The 24121-nt window shown below is 35.7% G+C and overlaps 1 protein-coding gene across 1 annotated transcript in view; it reads left to right on the plus strand.

Annotated features, from left to right (window-relative positions):
• The window catches only part of LOC127518905 (anosmin-1), a 63101-nt gene that overhangs the window by 16197 nt on the left and 22783 nt on the right, over nucleotides 1-24121 (plus strand). Inside the window, exons 3-6 of the mRNA XM_051906139.1 lie at nucleotides 16783-16845; nucleotides 17037-17259; nucleotides 22403-22587; nucleotides 23791-23920. Of these exons, the coding sequence (XP_051762099.1) occupies nucleotides 16783-16845; nucleotides 17037-17259; nucleotides 22403-22587; nucleotides 23791-23920 (601 nt within the window). The remainder of the gene's footprint in view (nucleotides 1-16782; nucleotides 16846-17036; nucleotides 17260-22402; nucleotides 22588-23790; nucleotides 23921-24121) is intronic.

Raw genomic sequence — 24121 nt, forward strand, 5'->3', positions numbered from 1 at the left:
GGACTATTCACATACTTGTTGCTGAAATGAATGTTTATGACTTTTGAAGCATTGATTTGACTTTTTCGTTCTTTTGGTTTTGTTGTGATGTTTGACTTGGACGTGGTTTCATGAGAAATTCTTATTGCTGAAAGAATCAGTATGTTTTGCTTTTGAGCTTTTTTAACAAAATAAATTGCAGTAATTAATTTTTTTTTCTTATATTTAAATCATACATTTTTACATTTTAGGCAGTAATATTACTGAGATATATTTTAAAACAATTTATGTATATATACATATATATATATATGTGTGTGTGTGTGTGTGTGTAGTGTATATATATATATATATATATATATATATATATATACATATAAGATTGTTAATTTCTATCATAATTATAATATCTGAAAAGTGACATTCTCTTGATTTGTGCTTAATATGGAAAAGCAATAATTCTGATGAAATGTAAAAAGAAATTTCTAAAATGACAATTATATATATATATACACTCTAAAAACTGCTGGGTTAAAAACAACCCAAGTTGGACACAAAATGGACAAACGCAGCGAATGGATTATTTTAACCCAGCGGTTGGGTTAAATGTTTGACCCAACCTGCTGGGTAGTTTTATTCAACCCAACTATTGTTTAAAAATGGCTATATGTCTGGCTTAAAATGAACCCAAAATATGTCGAAAATTAAAAATCAGACACATAATTACTAGAGACAACAATAATAATCAAAAGGTGAACATTTATTAATAAGCAATTTAATAAATGTTTATTGTTTAACTATTATTCATTAAACTTATTGATAAATGTTCATTTCCAACATATTTTGGGTTCATTTTAAGCAAGAAATACAGTCATTTTTAAACAGTAGTTGAGTTAAATAAAACTACCCAGCAGGTTGGGCAAACATTTAACCCAACCACTGTGTTAAAACAATCCAACCGCTGGGTTAAAACAACCCAACCGCTGGGTTAAAACAACCCAACCGCTGGGTTAAAACAATCCAACCGCTGGGTTAAAACAACCCAATCGCTGGGTTAAAACAATCCAACCGCTGGGTTAAAATAATCCATTCGCTGCGTTTGTCCATTTTGTGTCCAACTTGGGTTGTTTTTAACCCAGCAGTTTTTAGAGTGTATATATATATATATATATATATATATAATTGTCATTTTAGAAATTTCTTTTTACATTTCATTTCCACATTAAGCACAAATCAAGAGAATGTCATTTTTCCAATGTATTATATTTATGATAGAAATTAACACAATCTTTACGTTACGAAAACTGGTACAAGAAAAAGCTTCACTCTAAAAAATGCTGCGTTAAAAACAACCCAATTTGAGTTATTTGGCAACCCAGCGCTGGGTAAATATTGGACAGAACACATGCTGGGTTTTATATATTAACCCATTTGCTGGGTTGTTTTTTTTAGTCAGTGCTGGGTCAATCAATTTGATATTGTTTTTTAATTTTAAATATTAAAAATGCACTCTAAAATCTCTATACATATAGGACAGAGACAGTTCATATACAATATTTTTTATTGGTAAGTCAGAAACAGCAGCCAGTGGGAATCTGTGAAAATAAAACTGGTATCAGTAGACTGTTCCAGTTCATTAAATTGCAATCTTATATATTAATTTTTGAAAAGTTACATAAAAACAGCGTTACCTTGTGCCATCTCATCTGTCAGACATTTAACTTTCAACCGTCAAACGCGTATCGTGACCACAGTGAGACTGTGACGGCCGTGAGACTTCCATAGTGGCGCCGGCGCGTCGTTGTAAACAAAAAAAGGTGAAATGTGAGACTACAGATGTTTTTCTCTTTGTACAGTAATAATTTGATGGGAACCCAATGTAATACAAACCTTAATTTCATTCAGGAAGTTTTCTTTCAGAACAGAAAACAAAATGACCGTTAAGTTCCAGTTTTAACTGGTTTGGCACAGACTACCCAACATTGGGTTACATTGACCCAGCACTGGGAAGGTTCATTGACATTAAAAATTACCCAGCAGCTGAGATTCAGAAAAACTACCCAGCACCTGGGTAAAAATATTAAAAATAACCCAATAAAATTACCCAGCAGGCTGAACCCAACATTTGGGTTATAAAAAACAACCCAGCATTTTTTAAATGTGTTCTCTCAAAAGCTAAACCAGTGAAATTCCTTATATTAACTCCAACAATTCCAAACTTTTTCTATTAAAACAACAACACAAAATTTGAATTTGTTTTGTGTTACATGCATTCACATACTCATATATAAGAGAAAAGCTCTGATTGGGGGATTTTAAACTCTTGACATCTGGCAACCACAAGCATGAAAGCTTGTGTTTTCAGGATAAATAACCAGCGGGAAAATATTGCATACAATTATGTTTAATTAGTTGAACGATTAAAAAACGATTTATTGTGCAGCCAAAAGCATGCATTGATTGAGGTGTTTAGATGCGTTGCTTTTGTGAAGTGTGTTTGTAATAGAAAAGCATCCTCAGGTGTTTGTTGTGTTTCTCGGTAAGATTGCAGGCCTGTGCTATTCCTTTAAGATCGGAGATTAAGTTTTTGTGGCTAACAAGAATCCTGGGAAAAGGGCGAGATGCATTTAAGACCTCCACCAGCACCACCTCCTTTTCACAGGGTAGAAATGAGTCTGACTTTTGTGGCTTTTCAATGAAGTGCTTTTCCAGGTCAGTTGCTGCAGCAGCAGTTCAGTTTGTGTTTTCATGTGATCTGATTCTGCATTGTGACGGGTAGGGATGGGAATCAAGAAGATTCAGAGCAGTTTCATTCTGAGAATAAATACTATGCACCACAAAATTAGATTATAAAGACAATCAATATTCTATTGTGTTGTCCTAACAAACAAAAAAGCAAACCAGTGTGTAGCCAACGTCACAAATGAATGAATGACTCTTGTGAGTTGATTCTTTTATTGAATCAGCTCAAAGGAATCATAAATCAGTATTGAACTCATGTGCTGAATTCCAATTCACATACTTATCCATCCTGATTAGTATACAAAATTAGAATTAGTGTGTCCCAAATTGTAGTATGTTGAGATGAGTATTCCAAAGATACCCGGATGTTCTACTTTTCCTGGTTAGAATCCGTGCACACTCTAATATTGCCCATGATCCATTGCGTGTTGGACGAGGATTAAATTAGAACTACAAACACGAATAAAAAGTGTTATAAGATATTTATTCAATGCTGTCCTGCAATAACATTGTGAACTTTTGGTTTGAATCAGTTAATGACTCACTCAGTCACTGAATCAGTTCTAGACTACGATTCCCTATTCAAACTAACAGACACATGGTTCTTCTAGCGACATTAAACAAGGCATCACAATCCTTTAGCAAAGCAGTGAAGCTGTTGGTTTTACTGTGGAGGTTTTGGTCTGTCAGGAAGGACTTCAAAGCTCCTTTTGTTGGACACGTAAACCAGATGAGTTACAGCAACACCTCGCTCAACCTGAGCATGAAGGACATCATCCTTCAGAGGACAGAAACGCTCGCTTTCTGTAGTATAACGAGCACTTTTACCTTATAGTGACATGGACAGTGATATTATATATGAAGTACGTACTGCTCACCATTCACTTGATGTAATAAATCAAAGACAACTGCTCAAAAGTTTGTAATAATTACAATTTTTTAATGTTTTCGAAATAAGTCTCTTCTGCTCACCAAGGCTGCATTTATTTGATCAAAAATACAGTAAAAATTGTGGAATATTATTCCAATGTAAAACAGCTGTTTTCTATGTGAATATATAGTAAAGTGTAATTTATTCCTGTGATCAAAGCTGAATTTTCAGCATCATTACTCCAGTCTTCAGTATCACATGATGCTGAAAATACAGCTTTAATGCCAGGAATAAATTAAATTTTACTATATATTCACATAGAAAACAGCTGTTTTAAGTTACAATAATATTTCACAATTTTTACTGTATTTTTAATCAAATAAACGCAGCATTGGTGAGCAGAAGATCTGAATTATTCCCACTGTTGACAGTCAGTTTTCTGTGTCTCTGTACTGCAAAATTCCTTCTACTCTCCCAGATTGCGTAAACGGGTGAATGAGTGGCTTTATTTGCTTCCTGATATGAGTTTCCCGCTGTGGCGTCTGTGCTGTATGTGTGTGGCGAGGGCTGGTCAGGACCCAGCAGGAGATGCCCTGATGGGACATGGCTGTTAAGTTTGATGGGCTTCTGTCTGCTATCTGCTCAGCTCATTACTCATCATGGTGGGTGGCACAACAGCGGCGTAAAAGAGCACACGCATCCAGACGTTCACACGCTTTCACGCTCATTGTGCTGCATCAAGAAAGGAAAGGCTATCTTTTCATCCAATTAAATGTCGCTTTTAGACATGGTCCAAAACTCTGTTGTGATTTCAGGATTCTGAAAATGGTAAAACAATGTCAAATGCAAAAGAAATATTCACAATTCTGATAGTGTTTTCACCAGAATTCTTGTTTTTTAATGGGAATGTGGGGAAATTTAAATCCTCAGACTCATCTCTGAAGGTGATTGCATTGTTAGGATGTTAAAATACTTTGGTGAAGTGTAAGAAAGTCATAATAGGTGGAATTATTAAAACATTCTGTCCAGCCTGACACAGCAACACTGACTCAACCAATGGCATGAGTTTGGGGGCGGGACTATTTGTTTATTTGACCAATGACAGACGGGAGGGAGTTTCCAGGAAATCTGTTTGTAACTCATTCTTTTTGCAATTCCAGTTGTTGACAGCAGCGGTGCAAAATTTTATAGTATTACCATTTTTTATATTTGACGTAGCTCTGAAACCCTATAGTAATTGTTAAAATTTCCAAGGATCATCATTTTCCCTTAAAAGTGATCAGGCAGACCAATTCGTAAGTCATAGAGACTTAAAACTTTGAGAGCTGGTAGTACTCACGCCGTCTACAACATCACCAAGACTCGCCCCGATCGGCCTGACGGGGGCGCTACAGCGCTCAAAAGTACGAAATGGCTCATAATGGCTCTTCGAAATTTCCGGGTATTCAGTATTTTTTGAAAAACCTACTTTTGCGATCTGGTCCTAGGTTTTTGATCAGAACCAAACCAGTGCAGTGAGATTCTCCAGAGTCTGATTGTCAATAATTATCAAGAAAAAAAAGTTTAAATTTCGATTCACGGTCTCTAAGGGCCGCCACTTCGAACGTTTTGGGCGGAGCCACTTTTACTAAAATGGCTATAACTGGTGAACGGAATGAGATAGTTTCACCAAACTCGGTACACATATATAAGAGCTCATTCTGTGGTCATGTGAAAAAGGATGCGGCAACTGGCCACTTGGTGGTGCTATAACATAAAAAAACATAAACGGCTATAACCACTTCACTGTTTGTCTGATTGGCTTGAAAATTGGCATGCAGTGTCTTTGTTCGAGGTGCCATGATTGTCTGTGAGGACATTGGCGTATCTCAAAAAACATGGCCGCCATCGGCCAATGAAGTTTGAGCAGCTACCAGACAAGGTTAACGGAGGCCGATCGGAAAGAAACTTGCTGGGCCTGTTTGACTTACGACCCTAGAGGTGTGGGAAATTTGTAAGAAATTGGCCACAGGGGGGCGCCTTCGTGTTTTTCACGAGCGTAAAGGATCGTGTATCACGCCCATGACAGTCATACCACATGGTAGAACTCCTCATTCTGAGCAACTTTGCCTCTAGGACCACCACTGTCCATCGAATCGTTCGTTAAATATTGGAGATTATTTCAAAAACCAACTTTAGCGAACTAATCCTAGGTTTTTGGCAAAAAATTTTTTTGAACATTGGCTTTTTGATAGCTATCGCAAGGTCATTGTGGACAAGTCTACCTAAAAGCCTGTCATTCCTAAACGAAAACTCAAAACTTACCTGAGCACATGCTAAAGCATGCATACTTTTATTGAGATCGGCCCCTAGGTGGGGCTATAACTGTTAAAAAGGTGTTAAAATTATATATTTTCTATGATCTAAGTGGATACATGCTTGTTAAATAAAACCTAAAACCTTTTTATGAATGTGCTTAAAGGCCTTAAAGCACTTGAACCCTGATAATTGCTGATTGCAGCTATATTTATTATTATATTATTACACTGATGTTTAAATGCTGTTCTTCTGAACTTTCTGTTCATCAAAGAATCCTAAAAAATAAAATGTATGACAGTTTCCACAAAAATCTGAACTGTTTTCAACATTGATAATAATCATAAATGTTTCTTGATCATCAAATCATCAAATCAGAATGATTTCTGAAGGATCATGTGACACTGAAGACTGGAGTAATGATGCTGAAAATTCAGCTTTGATCACAGGAATAAATTACACTTTACTATATATTCACATAGAAAACAGCTGATTTACATTGTAAAAAATATTCACAATTTTTACTGTATTTTTGATCAAATAAATGCAGCTTTGGTGAGCAGAAGAGACTCTTTCAGAAACATTACCACCCTGAACTTTTGAACATTTGCATTTCTAGGGACAATCAGTCAAACTATAAAGTTGCCTGTGTACATTTTACGCAATATGCAACTTTAATGCAAACTACCTGTGAAATGTTGGTGGAGATAATTCAGTTTACTTACATTTGATTAGTGCTTAAAATGTTTCTCTGCTCTGAATGTTTCAGAATCCTAAAACTGTCAGTTTCCAGGTTTACATTTCGTCGCTGTCGGACTCTGGTGTAAATAAACAGCGGTTTGGCAGTAATGACGTTCCTCACAGCTGTCATGATAGCGCGGCCTTCAGCTCGGTTTTTTAATTTTCTCCCGGTCCTGAGGGATTATCATAATCAGAGCAGCTTGTAAAATCCTCTCGGAGTGATAAACAGTGACGGTTGTTTGACAGCGCTGGACGGAAGCGGCCTGTTCTCTTATCAGTGTACAGATGTGCCGGCGCTCGATTAATAACCCTCAGTGTTTTTCCTTGACGGCCGCTGTCGTTTATTTGGCTCATGAGCGTGTTGCATTGAGTTCCCTGACAGATGCATCTTTTCTTCGCCCTTCTTTGTGGAGGATGCATTAGGAGGAGCCGTGAGTTCTGGAGTCTGTCAGTCATTAGTCATTACTAAACCCTTCGTTAGTCCTGCTAATCTGTTTCCTGATGACCGAAACCTACTGTTTAAAAGATCTACATCTTGTTTAAATAAATCACTTCTTTAAAATTAATGTGAAAATAAAATCTAACTTTATTTCATGTTCCTGGTTTTTTGGGCCATTCTACGGTGTAAAAAAAACAAAACTTTTTCGAAGTTGTAAATAAAAGTTACTGGAGTGCAAAATTTCAGCTTTTCTACTTAAAAATTTGATATCTTATAGTTTATTATTGATTTTTATTATTAATACAGTTATCATTATTGGTGTGAACGTGAACGAGACTTTATTGTGAATGATTCATCAGTGCATGTTATTCTAAAAAAAATAATCTTTATTATCTATTAAAATTATTATTTATTATTATTATTATTATTATTATTATTTTATAATAATACATTATTATATATTATTATTTATTATAATTTATCATCAAAATAAATTGCTAAAAATAAAAAGAACTTTTATGACTTATTGTATTATATATTTTTCTTAATAATCTTTCATAATTTAATGTTTTTTTACAAAATCTTTCATTAAAATAAATTATTAAATAGCTAATAATAAAAAGGCGACTTTTGTTTGCAACTTATATAATGTTTTTTTCTTAATAATCTTTCATAATTTACTGGTTTTTACTAAATCTTTCATTAAAATAAATGATTAAATAGCTAATAATAAAAAGGCGACTTTTGTTTTTAATTTTTCACCAAAATAAATTGCTAAAAATAAAAAAAGCAACTTTTGTTTACGACTTATTGTATTATTATACATTTTTCTTAATAATATTTTTATAATTTAATGATTTTTACTAAATCTTTCATTAAAATAAATTATTAAATTGCTAATAATAAAAAGGCGACTTTTGTTTACAACTTATATAATGTTTTTTCTTAATAATCTTTCATAATATAATGGTTTTACTTAATGTTTCACCAAAATAAATTGCTAAAAATATAAAAAAGCAATTTATGTAATATTTTTTTTTCTCTTAATCTTTCATCTAAATAAATTACTAAACATCAAAAGGCAACTTTTGTTTACAACTTATATAATGTATTTTTCTTAATAATCTTTCATAATTTAATGGTTTTACTTAATCTTTCATTAAAATAAATTGCTAAAAATCAAAAGGCAACTTTTGTTTACATCTCATATAATATGCTTTTTAAAATAATTTGTTTTTTACGTAAACTTTCATCAAAAACTTTTGTTTACATCTTACATAATTTAATGTTTATTTTCCTAATATTTCATCAAAATAAATTGCTAATAATAAAAAGTCAACTTTTGCTTCAGCTTCTGTAATATTTCCTCTCTGACATCACTCAGGTGCCGTACACAGATTGGTACAGTTGTCGTCTTCCGTCAGCTTTACTCAGTTTCATTAGATTTATGCTTAAAACAAGAAAAAACATTTCGCATTTCAAGTAACTAAGAATTCCTAAATATTTTTGATCGGAAAAGGCCCAAAATCCTGATTAAAACATGATGTTTTTGCAGTTTAATGTTTGTTTTAGACAGTGTGAGACTGAGAAGAACCACGAGCGCCTCATATAGCAGACTCCGGTGTTTTTCCTCGCAGGTGTTTCTCCATCAGCACCTCAGAAATATCGCGGGCCGTTGTGGACGCGCTCATATACAGTAAATCAGATATTCGCCCGGCGACAGGACCTCCTGAGCTCATTTCCCAGGACGTTATCTCAGATCTGACCCTGTTCTGATGGATGCGTCCCGTCGAGGCGTCGGGTCATGATTTGTAAACTGAGCTTAGAGAGGAAAGATTAATCGAGCTTGAGTTACAGGGTCCGTCTTCACTCGCTTTATTAGCGCTGACATGAATGTGGAGCTTTTAGGCTAATCTGTGTTTGTTTTTATATGCTTTAGATGCTGAGGTCTTTTTTACCCCTTTTGATAAACTTTTCACCTCAACTAGTTCCTTGTAAATGGTGACAAATGATTTTTTTAAATGCAAATATTAAATGTATTTGAAGACTATATGCTGTTAGATGATTTCTGAAGGATCATGTGACACTGAAGACACTGAAAATTCAGCTTTGATCACAGGAATAAATTACACTTTACTATATATTCACATAGAGAACAGCTGATTTACATTGGAATAATATTTCACTATTTTTACTGTATTTTTGATCAAATAAAATCAATTGAAAACATTCAAAAATCTTGATTATTCCAAACATTAGACTGTTAGTGTAATAGTGTGTTTATGGACAAACCTTTTTCTTCAAGGACAGAGAAATAGTTAGTCAGTCCAGTGTGCACTCACAGATGTAGGTCATATTTAAGAGGCGTTTATCTCAGAGCGGCGTCTGTCAGCGAGCGTCTGGAGCCTCATGCAGTATTAAAGCGCAGCACTATTACATTCCAGCGCAGACAAAGCTCGATCCGGCCGCTCCGTTTCCTCAGCTCATAAATAACGCAGGCGCATCTGATTGTGGACCGCATGTATAATTTATGTTGGCTGGATACTGCATCGGGGTCTTTTGTTGTCGGCTTCTCGCTGCATTTGGATCAATAATTTAAATGATATTTCACAGCGTATGTCTTTGATACACCGTGGTGTTGGTCGTGTTGTTTGTTAGCGCTCCTTTATCTCCTGAGTGTGAATGTTAAGGTTTGTTTTGTCTTTAGGATGAAATGATCCTGCAGATTTGGACATGTTTGCTGAAAATAGAATAAGTTCATGTTGTTGCTGTTTTTTGTTTGTTTTTTTGTTTGTTTGTTTTTTTTTAGTTAGTTGGTTTTTATTCATCAACGACGCATTAAATTGATCAAAAGTGACAGTAAAGACATTTATAATGTTACTAAATGTTCTATTTTAAATAAATACTGAACTTTCTACTCATCAAAGAATTCTGAAAAATAAAATAAAACAAAATGTATGACGGTTTCCACAAAAATCTGAACTGTTTTAAACACTGATAATAATCATAAATGTTTCTTGAGCAGCAAATTATCATATTAGAATGATTTCTGAAGGATCATGTGACACTGAAGACTGGAGTAATGATGCTGAAAATATAATATTGATCGCTGGATATAAATTACACTTTACTATATATTCACATAGAAAACAGCTGATTTACATTGGAATAATATTTCACTGTTTTACTGTATTTTTGATCAAATAAATGCAGCCTTGGTGAGCAGAAGAGACTCTTTCAAAAATACAAAAAACTCTGATTCCAAACATTTCACCCCAAAAAAATGCTGGGTTAAAAACAACCCAGGTTGGGTTGAAAATGGACAAACCCAGCGATTGGGTTGTTTTTAACCCAGCAAACGGGTTGATTTAACCCAGTGATGGGGTTGTTTTTAACCCGGCGATTGGGTTGTTTTAACCCAGTTATTGGGTTGTTTTTAACCCAGCGATTGGGTTGTTTTTAACTCGGCGATTGGGTTGTTTTAACCCAGTTATTGGTTTGTTTTAATCCAGCAAACGGGTTGATTTAACCCAGTGATGGGGTTGTTTTTAACCTGGCGATTGGGTTGTTTTAACCCAGCGATTGGGTTGGTTTTAACCCGGCGATTGGGTTGTTTTAACCCAGCGATTGGGTTGGTTTTAACCCAACGATTGGGTTGTTTTAACCCAGTTATTGGGTTGTTTTAACCCAGTTATTGAGATGTTTTAACCCAGCGATTGGGTTGTTTTTAACCCAGCAAACGGGTTGATTTAACCCAGTTATTGGGATGTTTTAACCCAGTGATTGGGATGTTTTAACCCAGTGATTGGGTTGTTTTTAACCCAGTTATTGAGATGTTTTAACCCAGCGATTGGGTTGTTTTTAACCCAGCAAACGGGTTGATTTAACCCAGTTATTGGGATGTTTTAACCCAGTGATTGGGTTGTTTTAACCCAGTGATTGGGTTGTTTTTAACCCAGTTATTGGGTTGTTTTTAACCCAGTTATTGGGTTGTTTTTAACCCAGCGATTGGTTTGTTTTTAACTCTGCGATTGGGTTGTTTTAACCCAGTTATTGGTTTGTTTTAATCCAGCAAACGGGTTGATTTAACCCAGTGATGGGGTTGTTTTTAACCTGGCGATTGGGTTGTTTTAATCCAGCGATTGGGTTGTTTTTAACCCAGCGATTGGGTTGGTTTTAACCCGGCGATTGGGTTGTTTTAACCCAGTTATTGGGTTGTTTTAACCCAGTTATTGAGATGTTTTAACCCAGCGATTGGGTTGTTTTAACCCAGCGATTGGGTTGTTTTTAACCCAGCAAACGGGTTGATTTAACCCAGTTATTGGGATGTTTTAACCCAGTGATTGGGTTGTTTTTAACCTGGCGATTGGGTTGTTTTAACCCAGTTATTGGGATGTTTTAACTCAGTGATTGGGTTGTTTTAACCCAGCAAACGGGTTGTTTTTAGCCCGGCGATTGGGTTGTTTTAACCCAGCGATTGGGTTGTTTTAACCCAGCGATTGGTTTTTAACCCAGCAAACGGGTTGTTTTAACCCAGTGAATGGGTTGTTTTAACCCAGCGATTGGGTTGTTTTAACCCAGCGAATGGGTTGTTTTTAACCCAGTGATTGGGTTGTTTTACCCCAGTGATTGGGTTGTTTTTAACCCGGCGATTGGGTTGTTTTAACCCAGCGAATGGGTTGTTTTTAACCCAGTGATTGGGTTGTTTTAACTCAGTGATTGGGTTGTTTTAACCCAGCAGTTGGGTTAAATGTTTGCCCAACCTGCTGGGTAGTTTTATTTAACTCAACTATTGTTTAAAAATGACTGTATTGCTTGCTTAAAATGAACCCAAAATATGTTGGGAAGATGGATGGATGGATGGACAGATGTGAGCACAGATCTGTTGAAACTCTGCAGCATCAGTCGTTCACACAGGCACATCATTAAGATTATCCAGGGTGGTTTTGTGTTTCTTCTGAACACTTTCTCTCCGGCAGTAACGAGTATCTCTGCTGAAGTCCTGATTAACCCCGCGTGACCTTCACCGTGATGTCATCTCAGAGTAAACATGACCGGTGCTCAGAGCTCACGACTGATGATGACAGATGTGTTTGTGCTCGTCAGCCTGAAGCCTTTGACTGTCTCGGAGGTTTGATTCAGTCAGATGAAGTGTGTCCCGACTGCCTAAAAACACACAAACACACTCCGCACTGTAAGAAGATTTCAGTCTTCTGTCAGAATCTTCCCGTAACGGCTGTTGTTTTCTGTGTGGATGTGAAGATGATGTTTCTCTTTAGCTGACAGTGTGGTTTAGTGACCTAATGCTGTTCAGTTCAATCTAAGTGCTTTAATATTTACTAGTTTTTATACTAGTAATAGTCCTTATATGATATGAAGAGCAGTTGAATGTGTTTGTTCAGTCACACACACCCTGTTGAGTAATCACACCTGCTCTAGAGTTTCTTCTTTCATACGTTCACTGTCTCTCTCTCTCTCTCTCTCTCTCTCTCTCTCTCTCTGTAGTCGTGTCGTTGTGAAGTTGTGTCTCACGCTCCATTAACTCCAACAAAAACTCCTAAGCAACCTTTTCCACACTCTTTTCCCTGTAGTTTGTATTACCTCAGCTGTCGCCTGTGTCATATTTATTTTTCCAGGTTTTTTCCTGTAGGATCTTGTTGTTACGTGTGAAGCGACATCAATCTCTTTCTGTGTTTTTGTGAAATGAGCCGCTCGTGTTGTCGGCGTTAACCCCGCTCAGACAGTTTCTTTCTGCTCTCACAAAGCAGCGTTCAGCTTCCCACATGTTAATGAAGGTGAATGAAATGACTGCGTGATCTGTTTCTGTTTAGCCGTGCAGAAGAAGTCCAAGAGAAAGGACACATAGCAACAGAGGACAAACACAACCAGCTAAAACAAACAAACCGCTGCATTTCTCGCTGCGGCACTGACGCTTGACTCGAGCTGAAGGATGTTCTATTGAATATCTGCAATATATTCAGTTTTTCTGCCAGTGTGAAATTAAAAAACATGCTTTATTTGGAGATTAAGTTTCTTGAGAGTTTAGAGAAATAGGAAATCAGCCAATAGGAATGTACTTGATGTTTTATATGTGGAGCAGGATTTGATCCAATGAGACTTCACGGTGGGCGGGGCTTCCCAGAACAGGAATAGAAACTCAAGTTGAATGTAAGAGAGAGAGAGAGAGAGAGAGAGAGAGAGAGAGAGCTGTTTTCTCTTTATCTTGTGCAGATCAAAAGTGTGAATCATGGAAAACCTGAAGATATCTTGGACATTTCTATAGTAAGTTTATGTTCTGCTAGAAATCAGTCTTATGAAGGTCAGATCATGCCTGTTTGCATTTGAATTGGTTTTCTTCAGTGAATCAGTTCAGTCTAAATGGACTCTTTAGTGAGTCAGTCAGTAAAAACCTGCTTGATTTGGGGGGAAAATCATATTTTTCTGATAAAAAATTGCAATTTAAAATTAAAAAGCTCCAGGTTTGCTTGTAGGGCTGCACAATTTGGCCAAAGATTTTGTCATTATATATCAATATGACAATAATAATAATAATTATTATTATTATTAAATAAAAATTTTAAACTAAATGTTGTTATATTTTACTGTAAAATAAAATGCTGGTATTTAAGAAAAAATATAATAATAATAATAATAATAACAATAATAATAATAATAATAATAATCTATTTTACAGTACAACAATTTTAACGGCATTATTAATACTAATATTTATGGCTGTCTTAATTTCTTAAGTGTTAAACACTATAATAATAATAATAATAATAATAATTATTATTATTATTATTATTATTATATTTTACAGTACAACAGTAAAATTACTAATATCAACATTTATGACTGTCATTTTTTATTTTTTTTATTTTTCATTTTTAAACATTATTATTATTATAATTATTTTATTTTACAGTACAACAGTAAAATAGTAAAATTACTAGCACTAATATTTATGGCTGCGTTAATTTCTTAATTGATAAACTTATTATTATTATTATTAATTTTTATTATTCTATTTTACAGTACAACAGTAACATTACTAATACTAATATTTATTGATGTCTTAATTTCTTAATTGTTAATAATATAATAATAATAATAATAATAATAATCATTTATTTTACAGCACAGCAGTAAAATTACTAATACTAATATTTATGGATTATCTTAATTTCTTAATTGTTAAACAACAATAATAATAATAATAATAATAATAATAATTATTATTATTATATTTTACAGTACAACAGTAAAATTACTAATACTAATATTTATTGATGTCTTAATTTCTTAATTGTTAATAATAATAATAATTTATTTTACAGCACAGCAGTAAAATTACTAATACTAATATTTATGGCTTATCTTAATTTCTTCATTTTTAAACATTAATATAATAGTAATAATAATAATAATAATTATTATTATTAATAATATTTTTATTTTATTTTACAGTACAACAATAAAATTACTAATACTAATATTTACGATTTCTTTACATTTATATAATAATAATAATAATTTTTTGTTGCTGTGTTTTACAGCATAATAGTAAAATTAGTTATACTAATATTTATCTTAATTTCCATTAAACCATAGAGCTTTTATTTTGGCAGAAAACACATATATTTTTGTTGATTAAGTAAGTTTGGTTTTATTTCTAATAACTCGTGTGATGTCAGACGATCTCATGTAAACCCGTGGCTCACTGCAGTGTTACATCGTTACAGCTGGAGTCGGTGACGAGAGTTTGTGGGTCGATGTGATGTTGAATCAGTGAAGGTGTACGTTTATATGTTTGATGTCAATCAGTTTGTGTCTTGTCTCGTCCTCACACTCCATTTAACTGCAGATAAACGTTCGCCTGCCAATCTCAGAATAACGACCGCCGCTAATGAGCTAATTAAAACCCCGTAAACGGGTCAGCGCACTTACTCACTTCTCACAATATCACTTTGATTTATATGTAATTCGTTTCAACGAGGACGAGTCGAAATGATGGATTTAAAGCTATGTTTGCACTGGTTATTATTGTCTGTTATGCTGGTTGATGGAAGCTTATTTACGCTTATTTCTGACTTTTTTGTGCATTTCTAAATGTATATCTCACTATTTAGATGTTTAAACTCAGAATTGTGAGATATAAAGAAAGAAAGCGTCAGTGATCTGTATGCAGATTGAAGCTGAAGCGCTCTGAGCTCTTTGGGTTGGCGCTGCTCGTGTGGTTTGGGTCGGACCCAGCGCTGGAGCGGCGCTTCGCTGATGGACGTCTCTCTCAGATTTACAAGTGCTTGAGGAATGATTTCCCATCAGCAGCATCTGCTGAGGAATTCTGACACACAATCACTGGATAAATATATATCTGGTTACTGGATGAACGAGTGATTCACCATCATTTACTCTCCCTCATGATTCTTCTGTTACACACTGTTGAACATGAATTATAATCTGAACTCATATGATTCTGTTGTTTGTTTTCATTATAAATCATTATCATTAATGTTTTGTTTTTTTTTTGATTGACTTTACTTTAAAAAAGTATTTGTTTTTATTTTTTATTAGTTACTTAAGTATTTAATTTTTTATTTTAAAATCTTTTGTTTTAATTTTATATTTTTATAATCTAATTTAATTATTAGTAAGTGTTTATTTTGATTGCATTAATTATGTTTAAAATTACTTTGTTATTTATTTAGTAAGTGTTTTATTTTGATTTCTTTTCATTTAAAAATGTAATTTATTTTAATATTGCATTTGTATGATTCAATTGATCATTGAGTTTTTTTATTGTTTTTTTTTAAATTTTTTTAATTTAATATTTTTTTATGATTTAATGAATCATTAGTAACTTTTATTTTATTTTATAAATTATTTGTTTACATTTACTTTTTTTAATTATTAGTATGAGTTTTATTTTAATTTCTTTTATTTTAAAATAATTTGCTTAATTTTACATTTTTATGATCTAATTAATTAAATGTTTTATTTTGATTGCATGAATTATTTGTTTAAATTTACTTTCTATTATTTAATTGGTGTTTTATTTTGATTTCCTTTCATTTTAAAATGTATTTTAATTTTGCATTTTTATGATTTAATTGATCATTAGTGATTTTTATTATTTTTATTTTTAAATTATTTGCTTAATTTTATATTTGTTTTATGATTTAATGAGTAATTAGTAGCCATTTTATTTTATTGATTTTATTGTAAAATTATGTCTAAATGTACTTTTTCATCAATTATCATTTAATTATTAGTAAGTGTTTTATTTTGATTTATTTTTATTTTAAAATTTTTATTTTACATTTTCATTTTTATGATTTAATCATTAGTGTTTTTATATTGTAAAATTATTTGATTAAATTTACTTTTTATCTTTTCATTATTAGAAAGTGTTTTATTTTGATTTCTATTTATTTTAAAATATATTTATTTTGATTTTGCATTTTTTATGATTTAGTTAATCATTAGAAAGTGTTTTATTTTGATTGTTTTTTTTAATAATTTGTTTAATTTTTTATGAATTATTTTAAATAGTAGTTTTATTTTGATTTTATTTTTTATTTTACCTGGTCTGCGTAAAACATGAAGCGTTTGTGTTCAAGCTCATTTTAATTTCTCTGATTTTCCTTGTCTCTCTGTTTCTTCAGGATGTGATAATCTGACGCCCCTTCTCCTCTTTGTTTCTCTCTTCCAGTGTCTGGAGCCGTGCAGGGCATCATGGGACCTGAAGGAGAACCAGTGTCAGGACTTGTGTGAGGTACGTCACTGCAGCGATGGAAACTCTTAATGGCTCTTTCCTTCTCAAACGCCCTCCCTCGTCAAATGAGTCACACGCCGCTGTGTAAACAAGACATTTCCCCTGCGCTAACCACCCTAAACTGTCAAAGCTGGCGTCCGTACAATGACTAGCAGTTCGTTTTAATCATGCTGTTCTGCTTCTGATTTCAGACTCACTTTCCAAAGAAGCACTATGAATGCCTCACGAGCTGCGAGTTCCTGCGCTCCGTGGAGACGCTGAAGCAGGGCGACTGTCCGGCGCCAGAGCGCGCCAGCGGATTCGCAGCGGCCTGCGTGGAGAGCTGTGAGACGGACGCCGAGTGCATGACTGTAAAGAAATGCTGTCCCAATGGATGCGGACACACTTGCCAGGTCCCGAAGAACCTCTATAAAGGTACAAACTCTTTCTCAGCACCATCATCAACCCAAGTTAGTGGCTAAAGGGTTAATTCACCCATAAATCATTGTTGTTTTGGACCCCATTGACTTTCATTGTATGGACAAAAATCATACAGATTTGCATATTAGCCTCATTGAATCATACCGAGTTTCGTAACGATGTGTTCATTCACAAAACACAGCATTTTATGACAAAATTCAAAATGGCCGACCAAAGAAAATTGGATATCGTTCAACTCGGCATGCCTCAAGGAATCTAAGGAGACCATCCTGATGATTTTAGGACAAGGCATTCAAAAGTTATAAGCAAAAATAGCCATTTTTCCTATCTCGGCACCAGTAGGTGGCGCTGTGACGATACTGTGCATGTACCCCCAAGTCATGCCTGTAATGACATATACCGAGTTTGGTGTCAATACACCAAATCATTGCGAGGATACAGCATCAAATCCATTTTTGTGTGTTCGCTGTCAAATTCGATGATGCGCTATATAAGAATGGATTGGCCGATCAAAAATCTTTTTAATAACTTTTTGCCTGGAGTGTGAGTAGATGCTACATACCAAATTTCGTGCAAATTGGACAAATGCTCTAGGAGGAGTTAGAAAAAGTAGTTTTTTCAGAAAATTCAAAATGGTGGAAAAATTTTAATGACGGAAATGACGTCATAGGGTGCAACTGAATCAGCATGAGCCATGGATCATGCGCACATTTTAGTAAATTGAGGGAACGAAATAGTAAATCATGTGCACAATTTAGTTAATCAAGGGAACGAAATAGTAAATCATGCGCACGTTTTAGTAAATCGAGGGAATGAAATTGGAAAACATGCGCACGTTTTAGTAAATCGAGGGAATTAAATAGTAAATTATGCGCACATTTTAGTCAATTGAGGGAACGAAATAGTAAATCATGCGCATGTTTTAGTAAATCGAGGGAACGAAATAGTAAATCATGTGCACGTTTTAGTAAATCGAGGGAACAAAATAATAAATCATGCGCACGTTTTAGTAAATCGAGGGAACGAAATAGTAAATCGTCTGCATGATTTAGTTAATCAAGGGAATGAAATAGTAAATCATGCTCACATTTTAGTAAATCGAGGGAACGAAATAGTAAATCGTCTGCATGATTTAGTTAATCAAGGGAACGAAATAGTAAATCATGCACACGTTTTAGTAAATCAAGGGAACAAAATAATAAATCATAAGCACATTTTAGTAAATCAAGGGAACGAAATAGTAAATCATGCGCACGTTTTAGTAAATCGAGGGAACGAAATAATAAATCATGCGCACGTTTTAGTAAATCGAGGGAACGAAATAGTAAATCATGCGCACGTTTTAGTAAATCGAGGGAACGAAATAGTAAATCGTGTGCATGATTTAGTTAATCGAGGGAATGAAATAGTAAATCATGCTCACATTTTAGTAAATCGAGGGAACTAAATAGTAAATCGTGCGCACGTTTTAGTAAATCGAGGGAACGAAATAGTAAATCATGCGCACATTTTAGTAAATCGAGGGAACGAAATAGTAAATCATGCGCACATTTTAGTAAATCGAGGGAACGAAATAATAAATCATGCACATGTTTTAGTAAATCGAGGAAACGAAATAGTAAATCTTGTGCATGATTTAGTAAATCGAGGGAACAAAATAATAAATCGTGCATACGTTTTAGTAAATTGAGGGAACAAAATAGTAAATTGTGCGCACGATTAATTTTTTTTCTTGCATGTCGTGTGCGGGGCTCCGTAGAAGAAAAAAAAAAAAACTAATTATTCCAGTAGTGTGTATAGAGTCATGATTAGGTCAAAGATTTTTAAAGTTGTAGAAAGATTTTTCTATTTAAGTTTATGATTGCTCATATGCAAATCTGTTTGCGTCAGATGATAAAACACCGACGTTCTTCATACTCACAGAATGAGCCGAAACATGACCTCTGAAAGTGTCTGCTCTCTTCGTTTCGCCAGGCAAGCGAAGGAAGCTTTACGGTTTGTCTTGCACAATCCTTATTAATGTCAGATTTACTGGTTCCCCCTCATTTGCAGAAAGCCATAAAGCCTTTTATTGAAATCCAAACCCAATCAGCATGATTCGTTTGTGTCAGAAGCGTAATTGTTTCTCTCTGTGTCATCGCTCTGGTGAGGCCCGGATAGAAGATGCTGGAAACCATTAACAGGCTCAATTGAGCATTGACTGTTTCTGGTGCTGTAGATCACTCTCAGATGTTGCTGCAGGTGGCCGACTGTAACCTTGCGTGTCTCTCTGACCCAGAGACGGAGCGGTTCCTTTAGTCTCTGACAGACGGATGAGCGCTGAGGTTTCGTCCCTGACACCCTGTGAGGTCCGTCCACTTTATCTGACATGTGACGTAACGCTTCTTATTCTCTCCGGCTTCAGAAACACTGCCGCTGCATTTATGTTGGGTTGACAAAGCCAACACACTGATCTACTATTTAAGCTGCTGCTGCTTCTTCTGAGACCAAAATTCTAAAATTATTGCGACCCAAACTGTTCTACCTCTGATCACTAAACTTGGCTCAGGCTTACTGTTTTCGTAACCCGGTGATCAAATCTATGAAAGATAGACTGTCATTGCGGGGGTCAAAACTTCAATACACGAACTCTTGCTGAGTATTTAACATCCATCTATCCAACAGCGTGTGCTAAATCATGCTAGCAACATGCAGAACCATGCTAGCAACGTGTTAAATCATGCTAGCAATGTGCTAAAACATGCTAGTCTAAATCATGTTAGCAACATGCAGAAAAATGCTAGCAACGTGCTAAATAATACTAACATGCAGAAACATGTTAGCAACATGATAAAACATGCTAGCAACGTGCTAAATCATGCTAGCAATGTGCTAAAACATGCTAGCAATGTGATAAATCATGCTATCAACATGCAGAAACATGCTAGCAACGTGCTAAATCATGCTAACATGCAGAAACATGCTAACAATGTGCTAAAACATGGTAGCCTAAATCATGCTAGCAGCGTGTTAAAACATGCTAGCAATGTGTTAAATCATGTTAGCAACATGATAAAACATGCTAGCAACATGATAAATCATGCTAGCAATGTACTAAAGAATGCTAGCAATGTGTTAAATCATGTTAGCAACATGATAAAACATGTTATCAATGTGCTAAATCATGTTAGCAATGTGTTAAAACATGCTAGCAATGTGCTAAAACATGTTATCAACATGCAGAAACATGCTAGCAATGTGCTAAAACATGCTAGCCTAAATCATGCTAGCAGCATGTTAAATCATACTAGCAACATGCAGAAACAATGATAGCAATGTGTTAAATCATGTTAGCAGCGTATAAAATCATACTAGCAACATGCAGAATCATGTTATCAACATGCAGAAACATGCTACCAATGCATTAAAACATACTAGCAACATGTTAAATCATGCTAGCGACATGCTATCAATGTGTTAAATCATGTTAACAACATGCTAAACTTACTATCAATATGTTAATCATGTTAGAAACATACTAGCACCATAATAAATCATGTTAAATCTTGCATGTTTGGATTTATGACAGTTCATCACTGAAGGTTTGAGGGCAGATTTAGGTTTTAGTTAGATTTAGAATGGAGATCGCTGAACTCCAGCTTACCTGTTTGTCCATTATCGGCGCTTCTTCCGCAGTGTGGAGAGAGCATGTGTGCATGGTTGCCAGATTACAAAGATTAAGAAAAACATGGGCAGAAAATGCAGAATTTTAACAGGTTGATTGGGGGATTTAAAATCTTGACATCTGGCAACCGCAAGCATGAAAGCTCGTAGAGGCTTGTTAACAGTGTAATATTTTGTCTCCTCTTTTTATTCGACAAAAATAAATAGAGATTTTTTTTATTTTTGAGGATCACATTTACGTTTGCATTCATGCATCTGGCTGACAAGATCTGCATTTCCTTAGTTCATGCATTCCCTGGGAATCGAACCCATGTCCTTGCTGTCGAGAGCGGCAGGAATACTTCACAGCAGTAAGATGGGTTGCATCGCTGTGTGTTTTGGAGGAGATGGCGTGCACCTGTGGAGGTTTCATGTGTGATTATGGGATGAATCTCTCTCGGAGCGAGTGTTTAAATGTGTGGTAGAAGCGGTTAGTCGCGGATCGCTGTGGGATTTTACTGGAGTGCTGGGGTTTGGATCAGACGTCACACACGTGCTAGAGCTGTGAAACCGCAGCACAATGCAGTACAGCTGCTGTTCGGCTTGTGGCCTTCAACACCACTGCTGTCGTCATATTTTCAGTCCTTGAACTTGTTCATCCACTCTGAAAACGTTCATTCATGTTGTATTCGCCATCCTGATTGTAATGCAGTCAAGATGTTGAGAATAACGTTTTATTGCTATTAAGATTATCTTTCCACCAGTGCTAATAAATAAAAACTAAAGCCAAAAATTAATCTTAATAAGTAATATTTAAAAGAAACTAATAAAAATGACAAAAATGTAAAAAAATAAATAAAAATAAACCTAAAATTGAAATTGAATTTTTTATTTTATTTCAAGTTACACAAATGCTTTTGATGGTTTTAGATGTAGTGAAGTATAATAATCCACTGTCCACGTCTCCTACGCTGTTCTCCGATGGAAACCATAAAGACACACGTTCACCAGAGCTCAGCTGATTTATGAAGATCTTTGAGCTTCATGAAGTCCTTCATGTCTGCTGCTCAATCAGCAGCGCTCCATCACAGCTGTAACGAATCGAGGAAAGACACGGAGCAGAACATTTTCTCCTTCTCAAAGCTTTGTACTTAATAAATCTTTAATTTATTACATATGGAAGACTTTCAAATGTCCTTGAGGGTTAAAGTCAGCAGCAGACGCGAGGTTCAGTGCAGTTACGAGAGCATCACATTATATCATCATTTATCATGAGTTATTTTTAACTATTACACATTCAATTAAACAATTTTATATTTTAAATAATCGTGCGATAATGTCTATTTTTGTCTAACCTAGTGAATGAAATACTTTACAAATGAAAGATTGGATTATTTTCTCTTTTTATTGTAAATGGGCACCTCAATCAGCACTCATCTATAGTATTTTCAGGTGATATTATGTGTGATTAAAGCACTCTCTGTCTCTCTCGCAGGATCTCCTCTGAAGCCGCGAAAGGAGCTGGTGTTTTCGGAGCAGCCGTCGGGACAACTCGAAGTTCGCTGGTCGTCGCGGTTCAACGTCTCCGTAGAACCTGTTCTTTACGTGCTTCAGCGGCGCTGGAACTTCGGCATCCACCCCAGTGAAGACGACGCCACCCAGTGGCAGGATGTCGCCCAGGTCTGTCCTTTCACCCCTTACATGTCAGTCATGCAACTGCAGTTTGGGGCGTGGCTACTGTAGCAGACAGAGAGTTTGGGGAGTGGCTACTGTAGCAGACGGAGAGATTGGGGCGTGGCTACTGTAGCAGGCTGAGAGTTTGGGGTGTGGCTACTGTAGCAGATGGGGAGATTGTGATGTGGCTACTGTAGCAGGCTGAGAGTTTGGGGAGTGGCTACTGTAGCAGACAGAGTTTGGGGCGTGGCTACAGTAGCAGACAGAGAGATTGGGGTGTGGCTACTGTAGCAGACAGAGAGTTTGGGGCGTGGCTACTGTAGCAGACAGAGTTTGGGGCGTGGCTACTGTAACATAAAGTTTGGGGCGTGGCTACTGTAGCAGATGGAGAGTTTGGGGCGTGGCTACTGTAGCAGACGGGGAGATTGGGGTGTGGCTACTGCAACAGGATAAGAGTTTGGGGCGTGGCTACTGTAGCAGACGGGGAGATTGGGGTGTGGCTACTGCAACAGGATAAGAGTTTGGGGTGTGGCTACTGTAGCAGACAGAGTTTGGGGCGTGGCTACTGTAATAGACAGTTTGGGGCGTGGCTACTGTAGCAGACGGGGAGATTGGGGTGTGGCTACTGCAACAGGATAAGAGTTTGGGGCGTGGCTACTGTAGCAGACAGAGTTTGGGGCGTGGCTACTGTAGCAGACAGAGTTTGGGGTGTGGCTACTGTAGCAGATGGAGAGTTTGGGGTGTGGAAATTGAATTTATTTCATAATAGACTTTGCAACGTCGACAATTATGGAACTGAGCTGAGCTGAATAATGACACTATTGTCTTCTGTAGAGCTGCTTTATTAGTTCATAATTTTTTAATTTTTTTTTTTTTTTTTTTTAAGCAAAAACTCACTTAATTTTGATAATTTTTCATCAAACAAGACTTAATATCATCAGTCATTTCTCTTCTCCAGTAAATGTATCTTGATTTAAGAATGTTTAGATATTTGTGCTGGAAAAGAAGACAGAAACACTGATGTTAGAAAATGCAGTGTTTAAACAAAAGCACTTTAAATAAAGTCTCTCCAGTCCTTCTTCGACTCAACCTTTAATCTCATTCTCTTTCATCTTTTAAAATAGATCAGATTCCAAACTCATATTCCGAGGCACATGTACGTGACCCCGTGACCTCTGGCCGTGACCTTTTCCCCTTTGTGACCCTCAGATTGCTGAAGAACGCGTCCTGTTGAGCGACGTCAGGCCGAGCAGGTGGTACCAGTTCCGCGTGGCGGCGGTCAACGTTCACGGCACCCGTGGGTTCACGGCCCCCAGCAAGCACTTCCGCTCGTCCCGAGGTGAGTCTTCCTTGGTGGCCTCCGGACAGCTGAAATCTTCGGTGATTTACTGCGCAGACAGGTGGAAAAGCCTTTTATCTTCTGCTCTAATGGCCCGTTTTAGCCAAGAGTTTTACGACAGAACCGCTCATCGTTCACAGAGCAGCCGAAGGACACGTAGGCCTGATTTAGAAAAGCTTAAATGAGCCAAATAATGTGTCC

Source organism: Ctenopharyngodon idella, chromosome 9 (genome assembly GCF_019924925.1).
Source record: "Ctenopharyngodon idella isolate HZGC_01 chromosome 9, HZGC01, whole genome shotgun sequence".
NCBI lineage: Eukaryota > Metazoa > Chordata > Actinopteri > Cypriniformes > Xenocyprididae > Ctenopharyngodon > Ctenopharyngodon idella.